Source organism: Musa acuminata, chromosome BXJ1-9, assembly GCF_036884655.1.
Source record: "Musa acuminata AAA Group cultivar baxijiao chromosome BXJ1-9, Cavendish_Baxijiao_AAA, whole genome shotgun sequence".
NCBI lineage: Eukaryota > Viridiplantae > Streptophyta > Magnoliopsida > Zingiberales > Musaceae > Musa > Musa acuminata.
In genome coordinates, this window is record NC_088335.1 from 40,403,190 (window position 1) to 40,423,457 (window position 20,268).

The 20,268-nt window shown below is 38.9% G+C and overlaps 2 protein-coding genes across 2 annotated transcripts; both read left to right on the plus strand.

Annotated features, from left to right (window-relative positions):
* Positions 1-1,159: 1,159 nt before the first annotated feature.
* LOC135593529 (uncharacterized) lies at positions 1,160-11,657 on the plus strand. Its single transcript, XM_065083641.1, has 3 exons — positions 1,160-1,583; positions 2,758-2,906; positions 11,267-11,657. Exons 1-3 carry the CDS (start codon positions 1,398-1,400, stop codon positions 11,397-11,399), a joined length of 468 nt encoding a protein of 155 aa, XP_064939713.1. The 5' UTR covers positions 1,160-1,397; the 3' UTR covers positions 11,400-11,657.
* Positions 11,658-17,391: 5,734 nt separating this feature from the next.
* LOC103998553 (RHOMBOID-like protein 3) lies at positions 17,392-20,103 on the plus strand. Its single transcript, XM_009420046.3, has 5 exons — positions 17,392-17,781; positions 18,519-18,682; positions 18,994-19,157; positions 19,236-19,486; positions 19,828-20,103. The coding sequence occupies exons 1-5, from the start codon at positions 17,504-17,506 to the stop codon at positions 19,937-19,939; spliced, it is 969 nt and encodes a 322-aa protein (XP_009418321.2). The 5' UTR covers positions 17,392-17,503; the 3' UTR covers positions 19,940-20,103.
* The last annotated feature ends 165 nt before the right edge of the window (positions 20,104-20,268 follow it).

Below are 20,268 nucleotides of genomic sequence, written 5' to 3' on the forward strand. Positions count from 1 at the left end.
TTCTATAAACATAGTTTCGTAAGGAATTTTATCGTAATTAAATTTTTTTTATTTATCGATAATTATAATTAAAATTTAATCATATTTATAATGAAGTCAAAGTCCCAAAAGATTATTAGTGTTTTGTATCTTGTTCCCTATCGTCCTTAATCGATGGGTTCTTTATGCAAAATAATTCCAGCCAAAGAAACCTTGCGTGTTTCTTTTCTTTTCAGACGAACTCTGAGCAATGTGAATTCTGCACTATTTTCATGCCCATATAATCTAAACTATAAGATGCATTCATTATTTGCCATCCTATAACAATATGATGTAACAAAATCAATAATGGATGGTTAGAGTACTGAATGGTCTTCCCAACTAATCCACACACAATCTTATCAGCCAGTGGTTGGCAAAAGTGAATTGTCATATGCAGATAGATATAAGAAACATCAACCATGCCTATCCAAATCAACAGCTTAAATTGTTTAATCAATCTCTAAAGTTGGAAGCAATTCCCACAAAACATTATATTATGTGCTAATAATGATGATTGCTTAAAGAACAAGTGAGGCATCCAAGTCTCAAATTACAAAATCTACATGGATAGGAGGAGAGAGACAGATTTCCAACTATGCATTTATTTTAATTTCCGACTATGAAAAATATTATTATGAACTTTGACTGTATGTTCTGAGAATCATATTTAGTCTTATAAGCTACAGAGTCACTCCTCCTTAAAAACATTTTTGAAGTCCATCCATCTTGAAAAGATAAAATTAATTTCAAAGTTCATTTACAAAATCAAAATTAAAAATATCTATAAGTTCCTGAATTTTATTTTTTATTTTTTAAAATTTATTTAATATATATATATATATACATCTTTTTATAAAATCCAAAAAATATTTAACCTCTATTAAAAAAAATTATGATCATTGGACCATTAGAGCACAGACATGGAACTCTAATTAAAAGTAATATGCTTTACAATAGATTATTTTGATGGTAAGAATATTAAGATTCTTTTATAGTTAACTTTAAGATTATCAGCTTTTTTTTTGTACTATAATAATAATAATAATAATAATAATAATAATAATAATAATAATAATAATAATAATAATAATAATAGATCTAACTAAAAAAGTTGCTGGGAAATGGATGAAGGGGTTGGCCTTTGCCGTCTGATCTCTTCCGTTCTATTTATTGTTTTCTGGTCGCCGACGGAGAAGAGCGAACGAAATCAACGCCATACAAGTCCAATTCCAACGCCTTTGACCCGAATCGCTCATCGTCCTCGATCTATATTAGTCCCCACTCCCCCTTCGCTTCTTGATCGCTCGCGCTTTCTACCTCTGCCTTGGCTTGGAGTCGGGAGCAGAGCTCGAGAGGGGAACCTCAGGGCGACAGCGATGGCGAAGCTCTACGTGCACACGGTGCCGCCGCCGGATCTGAACAAGAACACGGAGTGGTTCATGTACCCCGGCGTCTGGACCACCTACATACTCATTCTCTTCTTTTCCTGGCTCCTTGTGCTCTCCGTTTTCGGATGCACCGCCGGCATGGCCTGGACCGTCGTCAACCTCTTCCACTTCGCGGTAGGTGGCCTCTCCTTCCCTTCCTCACCCCGTTTTGGAAGAGATTTGATCTTCCCCGTTTTTTCCCGTTTTGGAAGAGATATTCATACGTTCATTCACTAGATCATTTATCATTCTTTCTTTATATGATTGTGGAAGATCTCTTTTCTAGTATTGGTTTAAAAATTAGGGTTCTTAATTCCTGGTCGTTTTAGATGTGAGAAGTTGGGACTTCTATAGATCGGGCTCAGCATCTTGACTGGGGAAGTGGTGAAACTCTCTCTCTCTCTCTCTCTCTCTCTCTCTCTCCCTCTTGTGTTGAGCTTCTTCATCATATATATGATTAAATCTGGCTCGAGATGATCAGTGCGATAGCAATAAGTTATGAAAGAAGCATGTGGACGACTCCAAATATTTCCGTTGAAGATTGTCACCGTTGGCACTCTTCATTATTGAAACTTTGCTTTGATACATCAAGGGATATTTCACCAACAAACTTACTTGCTAACAAAATGACCATTAGTAACTTAGAATGATTCATTTTCTTCGTCTTTGCACAGATAGTATAAATCTACTTATGTTCGAACTGATTCACTAATAGTTTACTTTTTGATGTCTTCGAATTTGACTTGATATCGTCATTATGATTCAACATGGTTGATTTCCATGCAAGCGTTTTTCATTTGTATGGTTGTGTCAAGCATGATCGTATAATCAAGGTTTGAATTGTCACATATAAAATTGTGGATTGAACAAATCGAATAATTCTTCAAGAAAGTTCAGCAGATGTGGCCTTTGTTAGAGATTCTAAACCTTATGAAGCCAATAAGTTTATATGTTTCTTTCTTATAATTCTGGTGAACATTCATCTCCCAGAAAGGTCAGCAGCTGTGGCCTTTGTTAGAGATTCTAAACTTTATGAAGCTAATAAGTTCGTATGTTTCTTTCTTATAATTCTGGTGAACGGTGAATGCATCTGTAAGTAAGACTGACATCTATTGCACTATCAAATTATTTTCCATGAAGCAAGAGGATTGACAGATTAAGTTAGAAGTTTGTCATCGTTGTTTAAACTAGTCAATGTTATTGTGTTTCCTGGTTTTCTTTAATTATAAATTTGCATATTTGTTGGTTATATAGTTATCACATATCTGGCATTTTGTTTGTCCCAATCTTATATCTCAATTGTTTCTAGGTTACCTATTACTTCTTCCATTGGAAAAAGGGTACTCCCTTTGCTGAAGACCAGGGTATCTACAATAACTTGACCTGGTGGGAACAGATGGATAACGGGAAACAACTAACACGTAACAGGAAGTTTTTGACTGTTGTTCCTGTTGTCCTGTGAGTACTGTCCTTTTGAATATCGCTTGCATATAATTTTGATGTTTTGCTTGGACTGAAAAATCATGGAAGACAACCTTTATAAATGGATAATGGTGTGGTTTCGTAATATGGTGTTACAAATGTTAAGGCTTGGATAATTAGTCATTCTTCTTGTTGCAGCTTAGAGAGTCACACCTGGAAATGCTCTTGACATCCCAAACACCATGAAGCTTATTCCTTGCAACTAGATATGCTTATGCCATACCATTTTTCAATTGATAAAAAAAGTCACCTTTTGATGGTGGTGATTGTTAGTGACGCCTCTATCAGCTTGACTCGGTCCTGGGCCACGTGTGTAAGAATCTAGAGATGGCTCTGAAGGTGACTCGAATGCTTGCTCGAGAGCCGACCCGCAAGAAGTTCAACGTTGAGTGGGTGCTCGACCCAATTCCTCTGATGCTCAAGTTAGGTCCGAGATAAAAAGTGAAGCCATAGGTGAACAATAACTGACTTAGGTAATAGTAAATTAGTCAGCCTTTATAGCTGGTTAAGCCCAAAGGAATATTCTATAGTATGGATAGAATATTCCCTTCTAGGCAAACTGTTATTGTTGGGTCTGGGTGATTGTCAGGTTATCTGGGTCCTACTCTCCATACCAAGCTGGTAGCCACGTTGTCACGCACTTAGCTGGTTTTGCCTAAGTCGTGCAACACTCTTGCGTGTCCGTTCGTAAAGGTCAACCTCCTCGAAACCTCCTATGGTCCCTTAAGACATACAAAAGAGAAAACGGGTTAAAGAAAGTGTCTGGGATCCACAAGCAATCATTTCAGTAAACACTTCATAGCCAATGTAAATTACAACCAGACTTCACAAGTTCTAAACGGTCGCACAACAAAGGGTCTAAAATAGTCCACTACAGACCGAAATCACCACAAGTGCCCATATGACATAACCGTTGTTTGCAAGCCTAGGACGACCACCAAAACAAAAGAAAATGGGGCTGCTAATCCTACTGCCAGCCCTTTACATGTTGTGTAAAGCATGAACAAAATTGAAAGACACGGACATATATGAACATTATATCAAACACTCCGTTTACAGTTTTGTCCGTGACATTCTCCCATTTATTCCTTCGACGTTCTTATCGAAGTCTTTGCAAACGCTACATATTCTCGTCTTTGTTGAGTCTTTAATCTTCTGCTCTAGTTGCAATGCGCCCCTTGGCTCCCAGCTGGACTCCGTTGCTGTTGTTGAGTAGTTGAACTTTGATCTGCCATGTTGCTTCAACTCGCCAATGAGTCTGACTCTGGTGTAGGGTCGATTGAGTTGTGCTAATCCCTGTTGTTTCCTGTGGATCCCTCAGATAAAAGAAAAGACCATCCTTAGTATGTGCCAGTCTCTCAAATACCTCGTGCCGCTTGAACTAGGTGGATGCTTGTTGGAGCTTTAACGAGCATTGCCTCGCAGACTTTAAAGTTTTTTTATTCTTCCTTCGTACAATTTATCAATCGATTCTTCTTTCACTTAGTTGGCACTTCCAAGTAGGTTCACATCACTTCCGCTTTCGATTGACATTTTGTTAGGAAATGAAGCGGATAATCTACTCTCAGTAGCACTAATCACTATTGATGAGAATTTGACAACTATTGTTTTCCATTCGATTTCTTCGAAGGATTTTTGAACTTGTGTAGAGCTCCTCTACTGGATAGATAAGAGAATTGAGGTACTCGGTTCGCTCATTCTCTTAAGAGTTGAGAAGGCAAAGGTTACTTGACTTCACCCACCTCCTCGAGGGTTGTATTCCATGCATCGAGCTGGTTACTAGCCTTCGCCTGCTCTTTGCTCACACTTTTGAAGCACTTGAAGTGTTTGCACTCTTTGCGTTGAGTTAGCTATTGTGATTCACCTTCTCAATACCATCGAACTTCTGGAATGTAAGAAGTTTTCACCCCAATTTGGAGCAAGTCTCTAGTAGTTTTGGTCACCTCTGGGATTGTACCGTCTTCTCCATCATCTTTACCGCCTACTCTAAGTTGCAAGGGTACAGCATCGCGTACTGTTTACTTTGTTCCTTGGTCAAGCACCCTTACATTGACCCAAAGTCCTTCACTTTCGGCTATCTTGATGAGAAGTTCGTTGACACCGGTTTTACGAAGTTCCCTGGCCTCTACCCTTCAGCCTTGTCTTGGTACTTGGAGTTTGCCTTTGCATTCTCTACTCCCTCGATCCTTTTCACGACCAAGCGCTCTCCCTCCATGAGAGCAAGGGATCGATGACTTCACGGAAGTCCTGCCTTTGTCGTACCATGCCCATGGCCCTACTATCCGTCGCCTTGCATCTGTGTCCCTTTCTTCACGATCGGTAGATATGCCTCTGTGGCATTGTGGCACTCCTCCGAGTCCACCTCCATTCTAGCCGTTACTTGGTTTTAGGTAGTTAAGTTTCTCTGGACTCGTTGTCGCTTTCTCGTCCTTTTCGACCCTTTGCTTCAACACTCCTGTGTTCTCCGAGCAGTTCCCTTTAGTCGATGGAAAGACAGATTGCGATTCCTATGCATAGCCTCCGCCATCATGTTGCAAGGTTCGCGCTGATTCTATTCTTCCTATCTTCCTTGGTAACAATATTCGCTTACTTGGCCTTGTCCTCTAACTTACCAGGCTCCCTTAAGCGAATATGAGCTCTGGAGCAGTCCAAATCTCCAGTCGTTCCGATCATATCTCTACATGATCAAGTCCCCCCCCATGGGACTCACTAGTTTTTGGGTAGCTAAGTCCCTCCGGACTCATCGTCGCTTCCTCGCCCCTTTCGACCCCCTGCTTCAACACCTCTATGTTCTCTGAACAGTTCCCCTTGGTTGATGGAAAGACAGACTGCAACTCCCATGTATGGCCTCCGCCATCATGTTGTAAGGTTTACACCATTTTTGTTCTCCTTAGCTTTCTTGGTAGCAACGTTCGCTTACTCGACATTGTCCTTTGACTTGTCGGGCTCCCTTAAACGAATATGTGCTTTGGAACAGTCCAACTCTCCAACCGCTCTGATCATACCACTGTATGATCAAGTCCCTCCCCCCCCCCCCCCCATGGGACTTACTGGTACTTGCATTCGATATTCTCCCTCGGTAATGCACAACCCCTATATGCTGATTACCAAGGCTTTTATATGATGCAAAATTCGATGCACGCACAGAAGACTCGCCTCTGCGATACTATGACATTCGCTCCTTGAATCCATAGCCTTTCTTACCGTCGTGTTGTTCACCGAAGTGGAGCTCACAGTAGCTCTCGATCATACCTTCGTATGATCTAGTCCCTCGCAGGACTAGTTTTGTGTGTATCGCACTGTCACGAATTGTTCCACCACGATCCATTGCACCATGTCGCCTCTTAGTGACATCTCCATTGCATTTTGATCATTGTGGGATAAACTCAAATTGTGATCCCTCCATGTGTGGTCTCAGGCAACACATCGTAGGGCTTCTTCCACCTTCGAATGTGTTCGCTCCTTTGGCAATCAACCTTCGTCCACCCACTCTCGGGTCACACCCAGACGAAGCACCACTCTAGGATAGTCTGTCGCATAGTAGCTCCCGAAGTCCACCGACTTTGCTAAAAATGGTGCACCATTGTCTGGATCTTGGGCCTTTGCCCCCACCAGCACAATCTTCGTTACGTATTACTTCCTTTATGGCAACTTGAATGGCAGCACTGTAGCATATTCTTTAAGAGTATTCGTCTCTACGTCCTCTTGCCCCGTGCCAAGGCCTTCTGAACCTAACTTCGCCTCTGCAAATTGAGTCGCCTTGGTTCATTTGTCAAATGCTTCTCTGAGATAATATGCATATGCCTTGAAGCTCCCTTCATCTTTGGCACCATGTAGAATGAGTCTGTTCCATCAGAATGAGGGACCCATGGAATAACATGATTCCGTTCTTGCCTCTGCAAGAGTTTATGTCCTTGACCTTTGTCCAAGAAAAGCTTCGTGCCTCCGCTTCATGTTTAATCTTCTATGCCAACTCCCTTCATGCGGCTAGGGTCCTTCATTACGTTGCACCCAAGTTGCTTCGCTCCTCGATTTGCATTGAGTTGATGGTGGCGCTCACACCCACCATTCCACGGGTTAGCCCTCCATCGAGTCTGATCTCCATATCAATACCTTTATTTTTTGTTGTCTCGAATCACTCCCCCACTTGATCTTGCAATGCATCCATTAATGCATTACCTCATGCGAGATCATGCGATAACTCCTTGTTGATAACTTCTCGCCACTCGCTCAGTCAACATGTGCGGTCCGTTGCATATGATTCTCCCTTTGGAAAACCGAGACTTATCCCTCCAAAGGTATCTGTCCCGTTAGAACAACTTCTCTCTTCATATCATTCCCTTTAGAATTTTCGGAGATCACTATCCCCTTAGACTACTCCACCCTGCTGAACCAACTATATATTGTTCTGCCCCCACAAATGCACTTGCTAGATTGGGACTCCTCGCCAATACAGTCTCTACTGCACCCCTCAAGGCCTAGCAACATGCTGAATTCGCTACACACTTCGCCTCATACGAACGTATCCTTCTCATACCGAAGAGAAAGTTTCAATGCTCCATGGCGTCGAGTTTCGGTCGTCTTAGGATGGCCATGAACATTCCATCGTTCGTATACGAGCCCTTGCATGAGTACCGAATTCTTTAAGTTAGCAATTCCTCTCACCTCTGTGAGTTTTGCATAACTCTTTCGGTCATTGAACAACCCATTCCACCTTGCATGGTCTCATCCTTTACCAAGCGCCTCGCTTGCCTTGAGCACCCATTAAGTACGGTTGCCAATGTCGAGTTAACTCAGCCATCCCAACCTTTGTGCGCTATGCATTCTTCCCAGCTTGCTTGTCTTCGTGGTGCCTCTTGCGCGAAGGGTTGGCCATTCCTCTGAATGTCAATCTTAGATGCCCGCTCCTCTGAGCGACTCTTTTTCCCTATATCTCAATGCAGCCCCGCTAGGTTCCCTATGTTTGCATGCCAAATGTTTCTATGAGTGTCTGTCCCGCTTTGATATCATATGTCATGCTTTAGCTGGTTTTGCCTAAGTTATGCGGCACCTTTGCATGTCCGTCCACAAAAGTTAGCCTCCTCGAAACCTTCTATGGTCCCTTAGGACCTACAAAAGAGAAAATAGGTTAGAAAAAGCGTCTCACTTGGGATCCATAAGCAATCATTTCAGTAAACATTTCATAGTCAATGTAAATTACAAACAAACTTCACAAGCTCTGAACGGTCGCACAACAAAGGGTCCAAAATGATCCACTACATACTGAAATCCCCACAAGTGCCCACATAACACAATCTTTGTTTGCAAGTCTAGGACGGCCACCAAAACCAAAGAAAATGAGGCTGCTAAGCCTATTTCCAGCCCTTTACATGCTGTGCAAAGCATGAACAAAACCAAAAGACACGGACATACATGAGCATAACATCAAATACCCCGTTTACAGTTTTGTCCGTGACAACGTGACGAGCTACAATTGGGGGGGTCAGTTTTCTCCCGTCACGTATGTATCCAAAATATGTGCACAATAATACCCGTAATCTTTCTAGCAACACTTACGTATACTGCTTTAGAGCATTTGGTGTTGCTCTTGATTTGGGAATTTATGCTTTAATTAATTTGTTATACTTGTGCCACTGGTTATCATAATTTTTTTTTTTGACCTTACCCACCTTGCTGAAACTTAAGCATGCCATCATTCTGTTCAATTTGAAATTTAATTGGATTTGGTTGAGCCTGTTCCCACCAAAAGGTTTTAGTCTTGTCATCTTCTTAAGATTATTTTCTTGACTTATCTCTATTCATGCATTCTTCAATTTACCTATTCTCCAAAGAAGGTTTTAGTTACACTGCAATTTTCTTTTTCTATTTCCCCCTGTGCTATGAGGAACTTGTTGTTATATCACTCAGATCATGATTTCTCTTTCATTTCATTTATAAATTTTACAAATATGTGAATGCTCTTTCACTTCAAGAATCAGGAGTTTGTTTTTGTTGTCATTATAATCATGTTTTACTGATATAGTCCAGATTTTATGTGATGTTTATATATTTAATTTGAAAGAGTAAGATGGCACATAATGGAGCTTTCGAGATTCACTTGTTTGTTTAGAATTCTCTTATATCTAAAAAATTTTGGCAATGGTTTTGTGATCCTTGTAATTTTTTTTCTTGGCATGAAACTTAATGCTGAGTTTTCACATAATTGTCGGATCAAAGGTTTTAGTTAAGAGTTAGCAATACCCATGTGATCAAACTCCGTCTGTATCCACATGAATTTAGCATCCATACAGGTTCGACATCTACTATAGAATCTAGCATTTAAGCATTTTTTTTATCAAGGATCACTTATAGTAATTATCATCTTGCATATTTCATATTAATACAGATTCAGAATAGAACATAACTTGAAAATGAAAACGCTTATTTGATAAGTTTTTGACCTATTGTCAATCTAACGGCAACTTGCTAAGTTGATGCTGAAGTTCCAACACAGGCAAATAAGTCAAGGACTTGCTGTGGGGTTTAAAAGGCTAGTTGGTGGATAGAAAGATCTACTTTATGGATCAGGGTTTAAGCTCAAGCAACAGTACAAAATCCTCCTAGATCTAGGATGAGTCTAAAGCCTGAGGAGCTAGTCACCTGAGACCATTATTTATTATAATGTCATGAATTTACAACCAAGAAGTGTCTAGATACTTTTGGTGAGATTGCAGTTAGAAACTGCTGAGACTTAGATGCTCAGCCTTTTACCATGAGTTCTTTGCAATAATTTGAAAGAACTTGATGGGCTAACATCTGGGTAACTCTAATATTTTAAAACCACAAATTGCTCGTCTAGAATTTTGAAGTTATGCATATTCATTTCTAAATAAAAAACTTGAAAAAAAAGTAAGTTGAAACATAGGAATTCACATTTGCTTCACTTTTCCATTTATATTTTTAAAAGGATTAAAAGAAGATCCAATGTTTTTTCAGAAAATGGTTGTATGCTTAAGTGTTTAGAATACATATAAATAGAAAATTTTGATATTCCTTTTTTGTTCCTCCACAAATCTCAAGTGTATTAAAATATAGGTCAAAACTTAAAAAAAAGTATAAAAAGAAATATTTACTCTGGCTCTGCCAAGTCCCAGTGATCAGGAGACTCTGCCTTTACCTGTTAGCTTTTGGACCAAATCCTAGCATAAAACTGTGATATGGATACTCGGGTGATCTAGATGTTACATGGGATGTGTTCAATCACTGCCTTGGGATTAGTCATGTTCTGTTGCCATGGAGAGCCTTGAGATACATTAGAAATGATTTGATATGACAAACATGTATGCACTTTCTTATTGCTAAAACAGCTACTTGGTTATTCATCCAGATGCAATTAGAGTCAACACTACTAGGAGATTAAGTGATTCAGGTGATAATTATCTTGATAAGGCCATCACTCAGCTTCTGTTTCCAAATTTATACTCTTTCAGAACTTCATTGGGTCCAAGTCATGCGTATCTGATGCTTAACCTGGTAAAATATTAGGCTGTAGAATGTTAAACTGAGCTTGTAGTAAAAACTAGAAATGGTTAAACATCCACTACTAAAAAAATAGTATTGAAATGTAAGTTTATAGTTGATAATGTGGTGTTTTGGCAAACCAATCCCTGATCAGACCAGGGGACCCCCAAAATATTACAAGATTTAAAACCATGGTTGAACATCCGTAAAGCCAGCCTCACATCTCTGAGAGTTGGAGAGAACATTTTATACATAGTGTTGACAAAGTATTGAAGCCCAATACCACGGTCTGGTACGAATAACGGACAGGTTACAATTTCTGTAATGGATGGTATAGATAACTAAAAGGTAATTATTGCTGACTTTACACTAAGGCTAAAACTAACAGTTGTTCCTTTGAGATATGTGTACATTTTTTACATGATGAAATATTTTTTTGTCACTTTCATCTTTTTTATGTAAAAATCAGTAGGTACTCTGTGAAACATGTATAAAACATGCTGGATTTCTGGCAATTATTTTGTGGGCTCAATTGAAGCTTCATATGTACATGACAAATTAATTGTATCAGCATATACCGATGTTTCTCCGGTAGTCTAGTACAATACATTTTGTTTTGTGGCATATTGTATGCTTAATGCATGACTTTCCTTTTTTTATTTTATCTTCTCATTGTGATTTATACCGATACATTAATGCTATTCAGCATATCTGTAATTGTTCTAAATAAGCATCTTTGTGTTTTAGCATTTTAAGGTAAATTGCTGAAGTCTGCTTCAATTTCTTGCATCCATATAAAATGGTTTTTCTACTAAGTGTATTTTGTTTTCTGGCAGGTACTTGATAGCCTCGCACACAACCGACTACCAACACCCTATGCTTTTCCTGAATACAGTTTCAGTAGCTGTTTTGGTGATTGCCAAGTTCCCAAACATGCACAAGGTTCGCATTTTCGGAATCAACGGGTAAGCAGCACCTCACATGAAAGATTACTTGGTCGTGATCTTTTTTCATCAATCGCTGGATCGATAGGTAGACCTTATACACCTAGTAGATAAAACCTAATCCTGCATCGATGCATGGTGCCAAAGTCATGGTTTGTGATTGTGTACAGAACTACTAAAGAATGTAGAAGCGGTTGTTGTGTTGCTTTTTGCTATCTGTATTCTATCTATGAACTCTTATCCATCTATTTTTATGAGTATAAGCAAAGTGGTGTATTTTTTAGCTGTTAGTCTACTATTCTGGTTTGTGCTGTTCACCATAGATTATGGGTTGCATATTTAGAACTAGCACAAGGTTAAAATAGAAAGAAAAAAAAAAGTTTAATCCATGCTTATGTTTCCTCAATTTGGATTCAGTGTCCGGAGATGGAAGCCCTGTTACTGTGTAAGTCAACCTTGATAAGGTTGACTCAATGTTGACCTACTGTTTTCCATTGCTAAAATATCAGCGTAAGTAACAACAATCCATGGAACTGGTGTTAAATTGGGGTTTGGAGATCCCTAGCCAACATCAAGTTGCTCTGGGTTATTTTTTTAATAGAAGATAAGATTTTCACATTTGCCTAAGAAAATCTCTAATAACTAACTCATTTGAGAAAAATTTTCTAACTTGTATAAATAGAGTTTATGTTAATGAAATTTAACAAGCTTATTTTTACCACGTCTTAATTTATTATGGTATTAGAATCATCTCTTGCCTTGAGTAATATTACCTCTTTCTCGTTATCCAATAATAGCAATTATTCTGATTTCCTCATTGATTGTCATATTCATGCTATCGTTCTTCCCAACTCTGAGTTGGCCATTGGTTGCATCCTATGACATTTTTACTGTCAACCATGGTCGAACGCATTCTGTCGTCGCATCCTGTCATTACTGTCGTCCTTCGATTGTATCTTGGCGAATACCTAATCTCTCATTTTGTGGTGCCTCTTGTTAACTCAATTATCATGGATCTTGCCCTATTGGGTACTAGATCTTTATCAAATTACTTAAGCTTATTAAATTAGTGAATCTCTATCTAATAATCTCTCATTGACTCTTATTGAATCTCATCTATACGATCAAATAATTTATGGGTTTATTGGATATCTAATAAAATAGGGGCTCTGAAGGATATCTCATATCTGAACCTTTGCTCATCGCAACACCTACCATATGTGTGTGACTCTCTAGGCCTAATATCGAGCTGGCCATGAGTTATACCTATCAGAACTCTTTTTGGCTTAGTGAATTATTATCTCTATAATAATTCACTTGACTCATCGATTACAAACAAGATCACTACACTACAATTCCTAGATGATATAGGAGAATCCAATACATTGGACATGTCTGTCCTTAGTTACCGTGTACTTATAGTCCCTCATTCATTCTAATCCCCCAAAGACCGTATATCAGACATGGTGTTGTCAGGCCCATACAATTTCTACTTGAGTCACACTCTAATTGGATTCTCCTAGAGAACTCTTTCTCTCTCAATCCGAATGACCCTGACCAAGAATTTGTTTGAGCAAGAACACACGAGATATTCTTCTCATGACACTAAGAGTAAATGATCCTCTATCGACACTCAATTGCTTTCATAAGGTTGACTACCATTCTCGAGAACCAGCAATACCAGATTTGAAACTTCCAAACCTGTAAGTCCAGCGTCAAAGAATAGAATACTCATACAATACACCTTTGGCGTATCAAGTCTAAGGATCAGACACACAATTGAGACTACGGAATGGTTGTCTGACGTTAGGTATCATTAATCATTCACCATTTTGTAATCGAATCAATCAGTGAACTCATTCTCCAATGAGCACTTGCACTATACTTCTAGTATCCCCACATGAGTGACTATGAGACCAGCCACCTCCATCATATGGACGAGTATACAGTACACCAGTTTATCTGGTTATCTCGATATCCTTCTTGAGTAACTTATGACCGGGATGATTTAGGGTTTGTGTTTAAAGGCGAATCAGTCTCATTATCGTGATCTCATCATGATCTGATTCCTATTGCACAGATCCAAGGATATCACAATATATGTATGCAACAAACAATATAAAGTGAGAAAATATCATAATAATAATAAGCAAAAAGACTATGTCATCACTTACCTGATTGACTTGCAAGGCACCTATGATTGGCACATCCATCCTTAATATCCAAGACTAAACTATAAAAAACTAGTTATGGACTTTGTCGAGTTCTAAAAGCTTGGTATGCCGAACTTGGTTCGTTTTTGTCATCAACTGGCTTAGTCTTGACATTTCATTATTTCTACGACGACAAAATGGAGGTACAATATATTTATTGGTGTATATGGATGACATTATCGTTATAGCCAATAACTTTATGGAGATCAAGGAATTCCTGAAGCAATTGGTAAATTAATTCTAGGAATCTCTGGGTGAAAACAACATGTACATTTTTAGGACTATTTCAATATCAAGGAAAGTACATTCAAGATCTATTATGAAAGACGAACATGTAGACTGCCAAAGAGGTTGCTACTCCACTTTCTACTACTGAATCACTTAAATTATATAATGATAGCACTACTATGGATCCTACACAAATCGCCGAGTACTTGGCTCCTTATAGCACTTATCTCTTTCACGTTCAAATATTTCATTTGCAATCAACAAATTATCATAATTCATACATTAACCATCCACTATGTATTGGTTTGCAGTAAAACGAGTCCTATAATATCTGAAAGGGACTCTAAATCATAAATTCTCTTTATAAATACTCATCACTTCATCTCTATACCTTTGTCGATGTTGATCAGGCAAGAAACATCAATAATAAAACATCTACATTAGGGTATATTGTCTTTCTTGAAGTAAATCCAATCAGTTGGAGTTTAAAAAAGTAAAAGATAGTCGTAAGGTCTATAACTGAAGTTGAATACTGAGTCATCGCCATTGCTACCATAGAACTCAATTGGGTTACAAATCTACTAAAAGAACTTGACATCAACTCCACCCTCACTCCTATAATATATTGTGATAATATCATAGCCATTTACCTATACGTCAATCTAGTGTTCCACTCACGCATGAAATACATTGTCATCGACTTCCACTTCGTTCGAGATCAAGTTGTTAGAAATTAACTACATGTTTCTCACGTACATATGGCTAATTAACTAGCAGACTCTCTCACATAACCTTTCGTCCATAAAATATTTTTATTTCATTGGTCCAATATCGAGATCCTTGACAGGAGCTCAATCTTATAGGCGTACGATAGAAGATAAGATTTTTGCTTGAGGAAATCTCTCCTAACTAACTCATCTTGATAGAGAAAATTTTTTCCTCTTGACATGTATAAATAGAGTTTATGTTACTGAAACTTAACCAAGTCTTTTAGTCTTGATCTATCACTTTCATCCTACTGTACTATCCAATTAACAACTCTTCTAAATATCTCAAAATCTCAAAAGTACTAAGTTGAAATATCAGATTCTTGTGATTCTGGAAAATCTAAATCCAACTACAGGAGAATCAAGAACAGAGAGCTCTCTCACTTTTTTGCGCTTAAGAATACTCATTTTAAGAACAAGTAATTGTCCTTCTCTAACCTTTATTGCCTAATCAAAGAGAAACAGCTAATGTGTTTTACTTATTGAAAGAATAGGATATATATATATATATATATTCAAAGAACCTAAACTACATTTAATGTTCAGTTGTTAAGCATGAAAAATATATTAATAAAAATAGTAGAAGGGTATTAGTAAGTACAAGGGGGAATATGTTAGTTTTTAAGTTCTATATAGGAATACATACTAACTTAAATTTAAAGAATCAAATAAAAAATCACTATCTTTATAGGGAACTCATATGCAAATATTCCTTTTTAATAGGATTAAACATTTTTCCTAAAGAAAAAGGAATAGAGAGTTGATTGGAGATTGGATCCTTGAAATCCTTAAAATCCTAATAAGTGGTTTATGTCATGCAATTAATGTTAACATACCCCTCAAGAGCGTTGTTAGAACAATTGTTTTCTTTCATCTTCTTCATCAACCCAGATGATCTGAGATGGATTATTAGGTCACCAATTAAATACAAAACAATAACAATGATTAATTTGATCCCATGGCCTCTATTTCAAAGCCAACCACAGTAGACACAAGAGGAAGCAGACTCGGAACAGTCCACAGACAAAGAATCAAACGGTTAGCTGCTCGCCACTCTCTCGCTGAACTCAGGACGAGGAACTCCGACGAGCCCATGGCGGCGGCGGCGGCGGCGGCGGAGGTCACGGGTCGACTCGGTGGCGCTGTCAGGGAGGATCCAGTCGCCGCCGCAGCCGCACGGGAGGCCCCATACAAAGGACTCCTCCAGCCAGTTGAGGAAGGAGGCGTGCCGCTCCTCCGTCCAAGCCCAGCCGCAGGAGCCTCTCGTCACCATCCTCATCACCTCCTCCGCATCCATCGATGCCACGAGGCCAACAGCTTCGAGCTGTACGTGCAGGGAGGAGAGCTACGAGCTCCGACTTCGGTTATAGAGATGGCGGGCAGGTAAAAATATCTTGGGAGTGTCTCTTGGTCGGCCGCGTGGTTAGTGGGATAGATATGTTCCGCAAGATGGGATGGGATGGGATGGGATGGGATGGGTGGAGGATGTATGTAGTAGTACATGGAAATTAAAGATATCTGCATGGAAAGTGAAGATATCTTGGAAATCTTGAGCTAATCACAAGATCAGCTAATGTCATTTTTATCACAATAAACGACAAAAGAAGGGATGAAATGGAGACATCTTTTGTTTGTTGGAGATCTATAGTGAATCACAAGAACAGCTGATGCCATTTTTATCACAATAAATAAATAATAAAAGATGAAATGAAGATATATTTTGTCTATGGGGCCCATTAATCTTCCAAATGTTTTGATTTTTTAGTATATGTGTACTTGGAATCCTTTTAGTGGAATGGATAAAAACATTATTGATTCATGTTGATCAATTATTTTTGAAAAAAAATTGTTAGTATAGAAAGGTCATAAGACAGTAGTAACCTTTTTAGCTGTATATCTAAAATATTCCTTCAGATTTATCATATATATATAATATATCTATCGCTTTAAATTTATTCTTTGGTGAAAATTAAAAAATAAATTAGATATTAATATTTTTTAAAAAAATGGATGCTGATAGTGATTATTAATCTAAGTTTATTCAATGGATGTTAATGTGAGCAATATATTTGCGGGACTAAATGTTAGAAGGATGTTCATGAAAGATCTAAATATTTAGAGAGATATCTAAATATCATATTAGATTATGAAGAATCAAATGTATATATAACTTTTGGATTTTAAGAATTACAATAATCTATTAATATTTGTTGAAACTTTAGGGTCATTGTGTTGGTGTAATATGCTAATATTTGGTCGCAACCAAATTATTTTAGTGATTAACATATTATACACACAGTTAAATGATTGAAGTTTTAGTACACAATATAGACAATAACAAAAGAAAGAGGTGTATAATATTAAAACAAAAAAAGAAAATTGATATGTTTAATCCTCCACCAAATGCAGGAATTTCTAACTATTTATTCCAAAACTAAATCGAGGTTTAGAGATATAATAATAGTGATTAGCATATTATTTATACAATAAAATGAACAAAGGGTTTGAGTTTTATTATGATTGTTGTATAAAGAAATAATGAAACTAAAAAGATGCTAAAAGCAGAGAGAGAGAGAGAGAGAGAGAGAGAGAGAGAGAGAGAGATGGGAAGGGGCCAAACCGCAAAACAAAAGAAGCAAAGAAAGTTTTAATCTTACGTCCTTTGATCGAGTGCGGATTGTGCGTCGACAGAAGGATGAAACAACAATAAAATAGAAATGGAAGGGGCAAACCGTAAAAGAGCAGAAAACAAAATTACGATTACGTCCTCCGCCTCCTCACACTGCTTCGTGAGTTCTTAACCTCCACCAGCTCACATCCTTGCAAGCCGAGCGACCCCCGCGGTCAGCCACCCACACCGTGCGGCCTTAAAGGCTCCACCTTTGAGCGCCGGAGAGAGAGAGAGAGAGAGCGTGACCGGTATGGCTGACGTAGAGACGGACAGGGACGGCGCCGGGAAGCGGCCGCGGGGCGGCAGAGCGTACGGTCATGGGCCGGCGGAGGCGGCCGAGAGGGCCTGGACGCCGTGGCTGGTGCCGGTCCTCTTGGTGGCGTTCGTGGCGGTGTTCGTGGTGGAGATGTACGTCAACAACTGCCCCGATCACCCCCAACCCTTTGGCCGCTGCGTCGCCCGCTTCCTCCACCGCTTCTCCTTCCAGCCCATCCGCCAGAACCCTCTCCTCGGGCCCTCCTCCTCCACGTAAACCTCACCTACCTGTTGCTGCCTCCTTGGTATTTTGATTAAAGTTTGGATTTTTATTCGCTTTTCGGGCGACATTTTTGCCGTCTGAACGGACGAAATGTTCGATTCCTCTCTCTCTCTCTCTCTCTCTTCCTTGTTGATCGGGTTCAAATGTTAGTCTTCAAAATTTCTCATACTCATATGCTAATACTTGGAGATGGTGATGTTATTCTTGGTGATCCTCCTAGTAAATCCTTCTCTTGCTCTCCCCGTCCAGTGTCCTCTATCCTTTTCCTTCGCTTTTGGAACTTTAAATTGCTCGGTGGACTTCGAATTTTCGTACCACCTTTTTCCTTCCAAGTTCTTTAGTTCAAGTATGGAAAGTTGATTGCTTTCTACTGCACCTTATGTTTGCTTGTTGACTTTTAGTTTCTTTTCCTTGTCTATAAACATGATTTGGATTTTTATGCTTGGCTAGCTTATAGCACTCTTGAAGTTCTTTACTTGAATGTGTGTAGGTGTACCACTTTTTCCTTTTTAAAGTTGTTTAGTTCAGGTATGAAAAGTTGGATTGCTTTCTACACTTCATGCTCTGGTTTTTAATGTTTAGTTTCTTTTCCATATTGTGGATTTTTCTGCTTTTGGCTAACTTGTCTAGTACTTTTGAAGTTCTTTGCTTATATGTGTGTAGCTGCTGTCTCTAGTTCTTCTGGTGCGAACTTGTTCTTTCCCTCTTATATACTCGTCCTTTTCAGCTTGGAAAAAATGGGGGCTCTTCAATGGAACAATGTAGTCTATCAGAATCAAGGCTGGAGGCTTGTTACGTGTATTTGGTTACACGCAGGTCTCATCCATTTGCTTGCAAATTTGTTCAGCTTGCTCTTCATCGGAGTTCGTCTCGAGCAGCAATTTGGATTCGGTGAGTGTTGCTATTTAATTCATTGGATCAGCGCATGTTTGTGGATTGATTACCTTAGTAGCCTCTTCTTTGTTTGGTCACTGTAAGCAAGAAAATGCAGCTACCACCGTTTGCTTCTCAGAAAATGGATTAGGGTTCTTTTCAGTTGGCTATCGTACATGTCCAATACACAAGTTATTCAGTGCTAACTCAAAATTTGACGTTGGAAATGGAAGATGATGATACTATGCTGTCTCTGAAACATCTAATTCTCTGTATTTTGTGAATGTTCGTTTAGTTGTTCTTAGCATGACAAATTTTATGCCATGCAGTGCGCATTGGGGTGATATATCTGCTGTCAGGCTTCGGTGGCTCTGTTCTCTCAGCTCTTCTCTTGATGAATAACATCTCCGTTGGTGCTTCCGGGGCTTTGTTTGGACTTCTTGGAGCAATGTTTTCAGAACTCATTATAAATTGGACAATCTATTCCAATAGGGTGATTATCGGGCTTGTATCCTTCAATATTTCAGCTTAGTTTAGCACCACAGACAGACTAAAGTTATCTCTTCTGTAGGTTGCAGCCCTATTAACGCTTTTGGTCATCATTATCATCAACTTGGGTATCGGCCTATTTCCTCATGTTGATAACATTGCGCATATTGGAGGGTTCGTATCAGGTTTCCTCCTGGGTTTTGTCTTATTAATCCAGCCTCGGGTTGGATGGATGGAACGCGATGATCTGCCCCCTTCAGCTCAGGTTACGTCCAAGTACAAAGCATACCAGTGCGTCTTATGGGTGATTGCATTTCTTTTGCTGATAGCTGGGTAAGAATCCTTCACAAGTTTCTTCCAAGGATCCCATTTTATGCATAAAATTGCATCATCTAGCATTGCATTTACAATCGGCAACATCCTTGTGTTAATGTTAGCTGCTTCACAGTTTTGAAAGATAGTAGCAGTTGACAAATTTTGCTATATTTTTTAGAAGTTCATTTCACTATGCACTAACTGTCACTCTTCTTTGACAATTACCGATTGACGACCAACTGTTTGTCAAAATAAATAAGGTGACCATGTTGGAAGCTTGAATTTGGCACTGCTGCCATTCCAACTGTAGTCTTAGTTTCTCCGGTACTCGCAATTCTCACCGCATGTTTGTTCTGCAGATTTGCAATTAGCTCGGTCATGCTCTTCAGGGGAGTTAATGGAAACGACCATTGCCACTGGTGCCGCTACTTGAATTGTGTGCCAACGTCAAGGTGGAGCTGTGAGGATTGAACAACAAGGAGCTTTTGCAAGGAAACAAAGGATGAGTTTTGGGAAGGCAGTGAAAGGATCAGATGTTTTGTTTGCTTGTACTTTAGATACAGCTGTGAATAGCTAAAATGTCAGTTGCCATATTGTTTGCTCATCGATAATGCAGAGAATATTACTTGTTTTTATTGGTGATCATAGTCTCACTTGTTGGAACTCTTCTTTTGACCCTCCTTCCTCATACATAATCCCAAACTTTATGTTAGATCACCAGCAATCAGCAAAGGAACTTTACAGATCTCATAAATATTGAGCTGACATTCTTTTTAATTAACATAGAGCTCAATCATAGA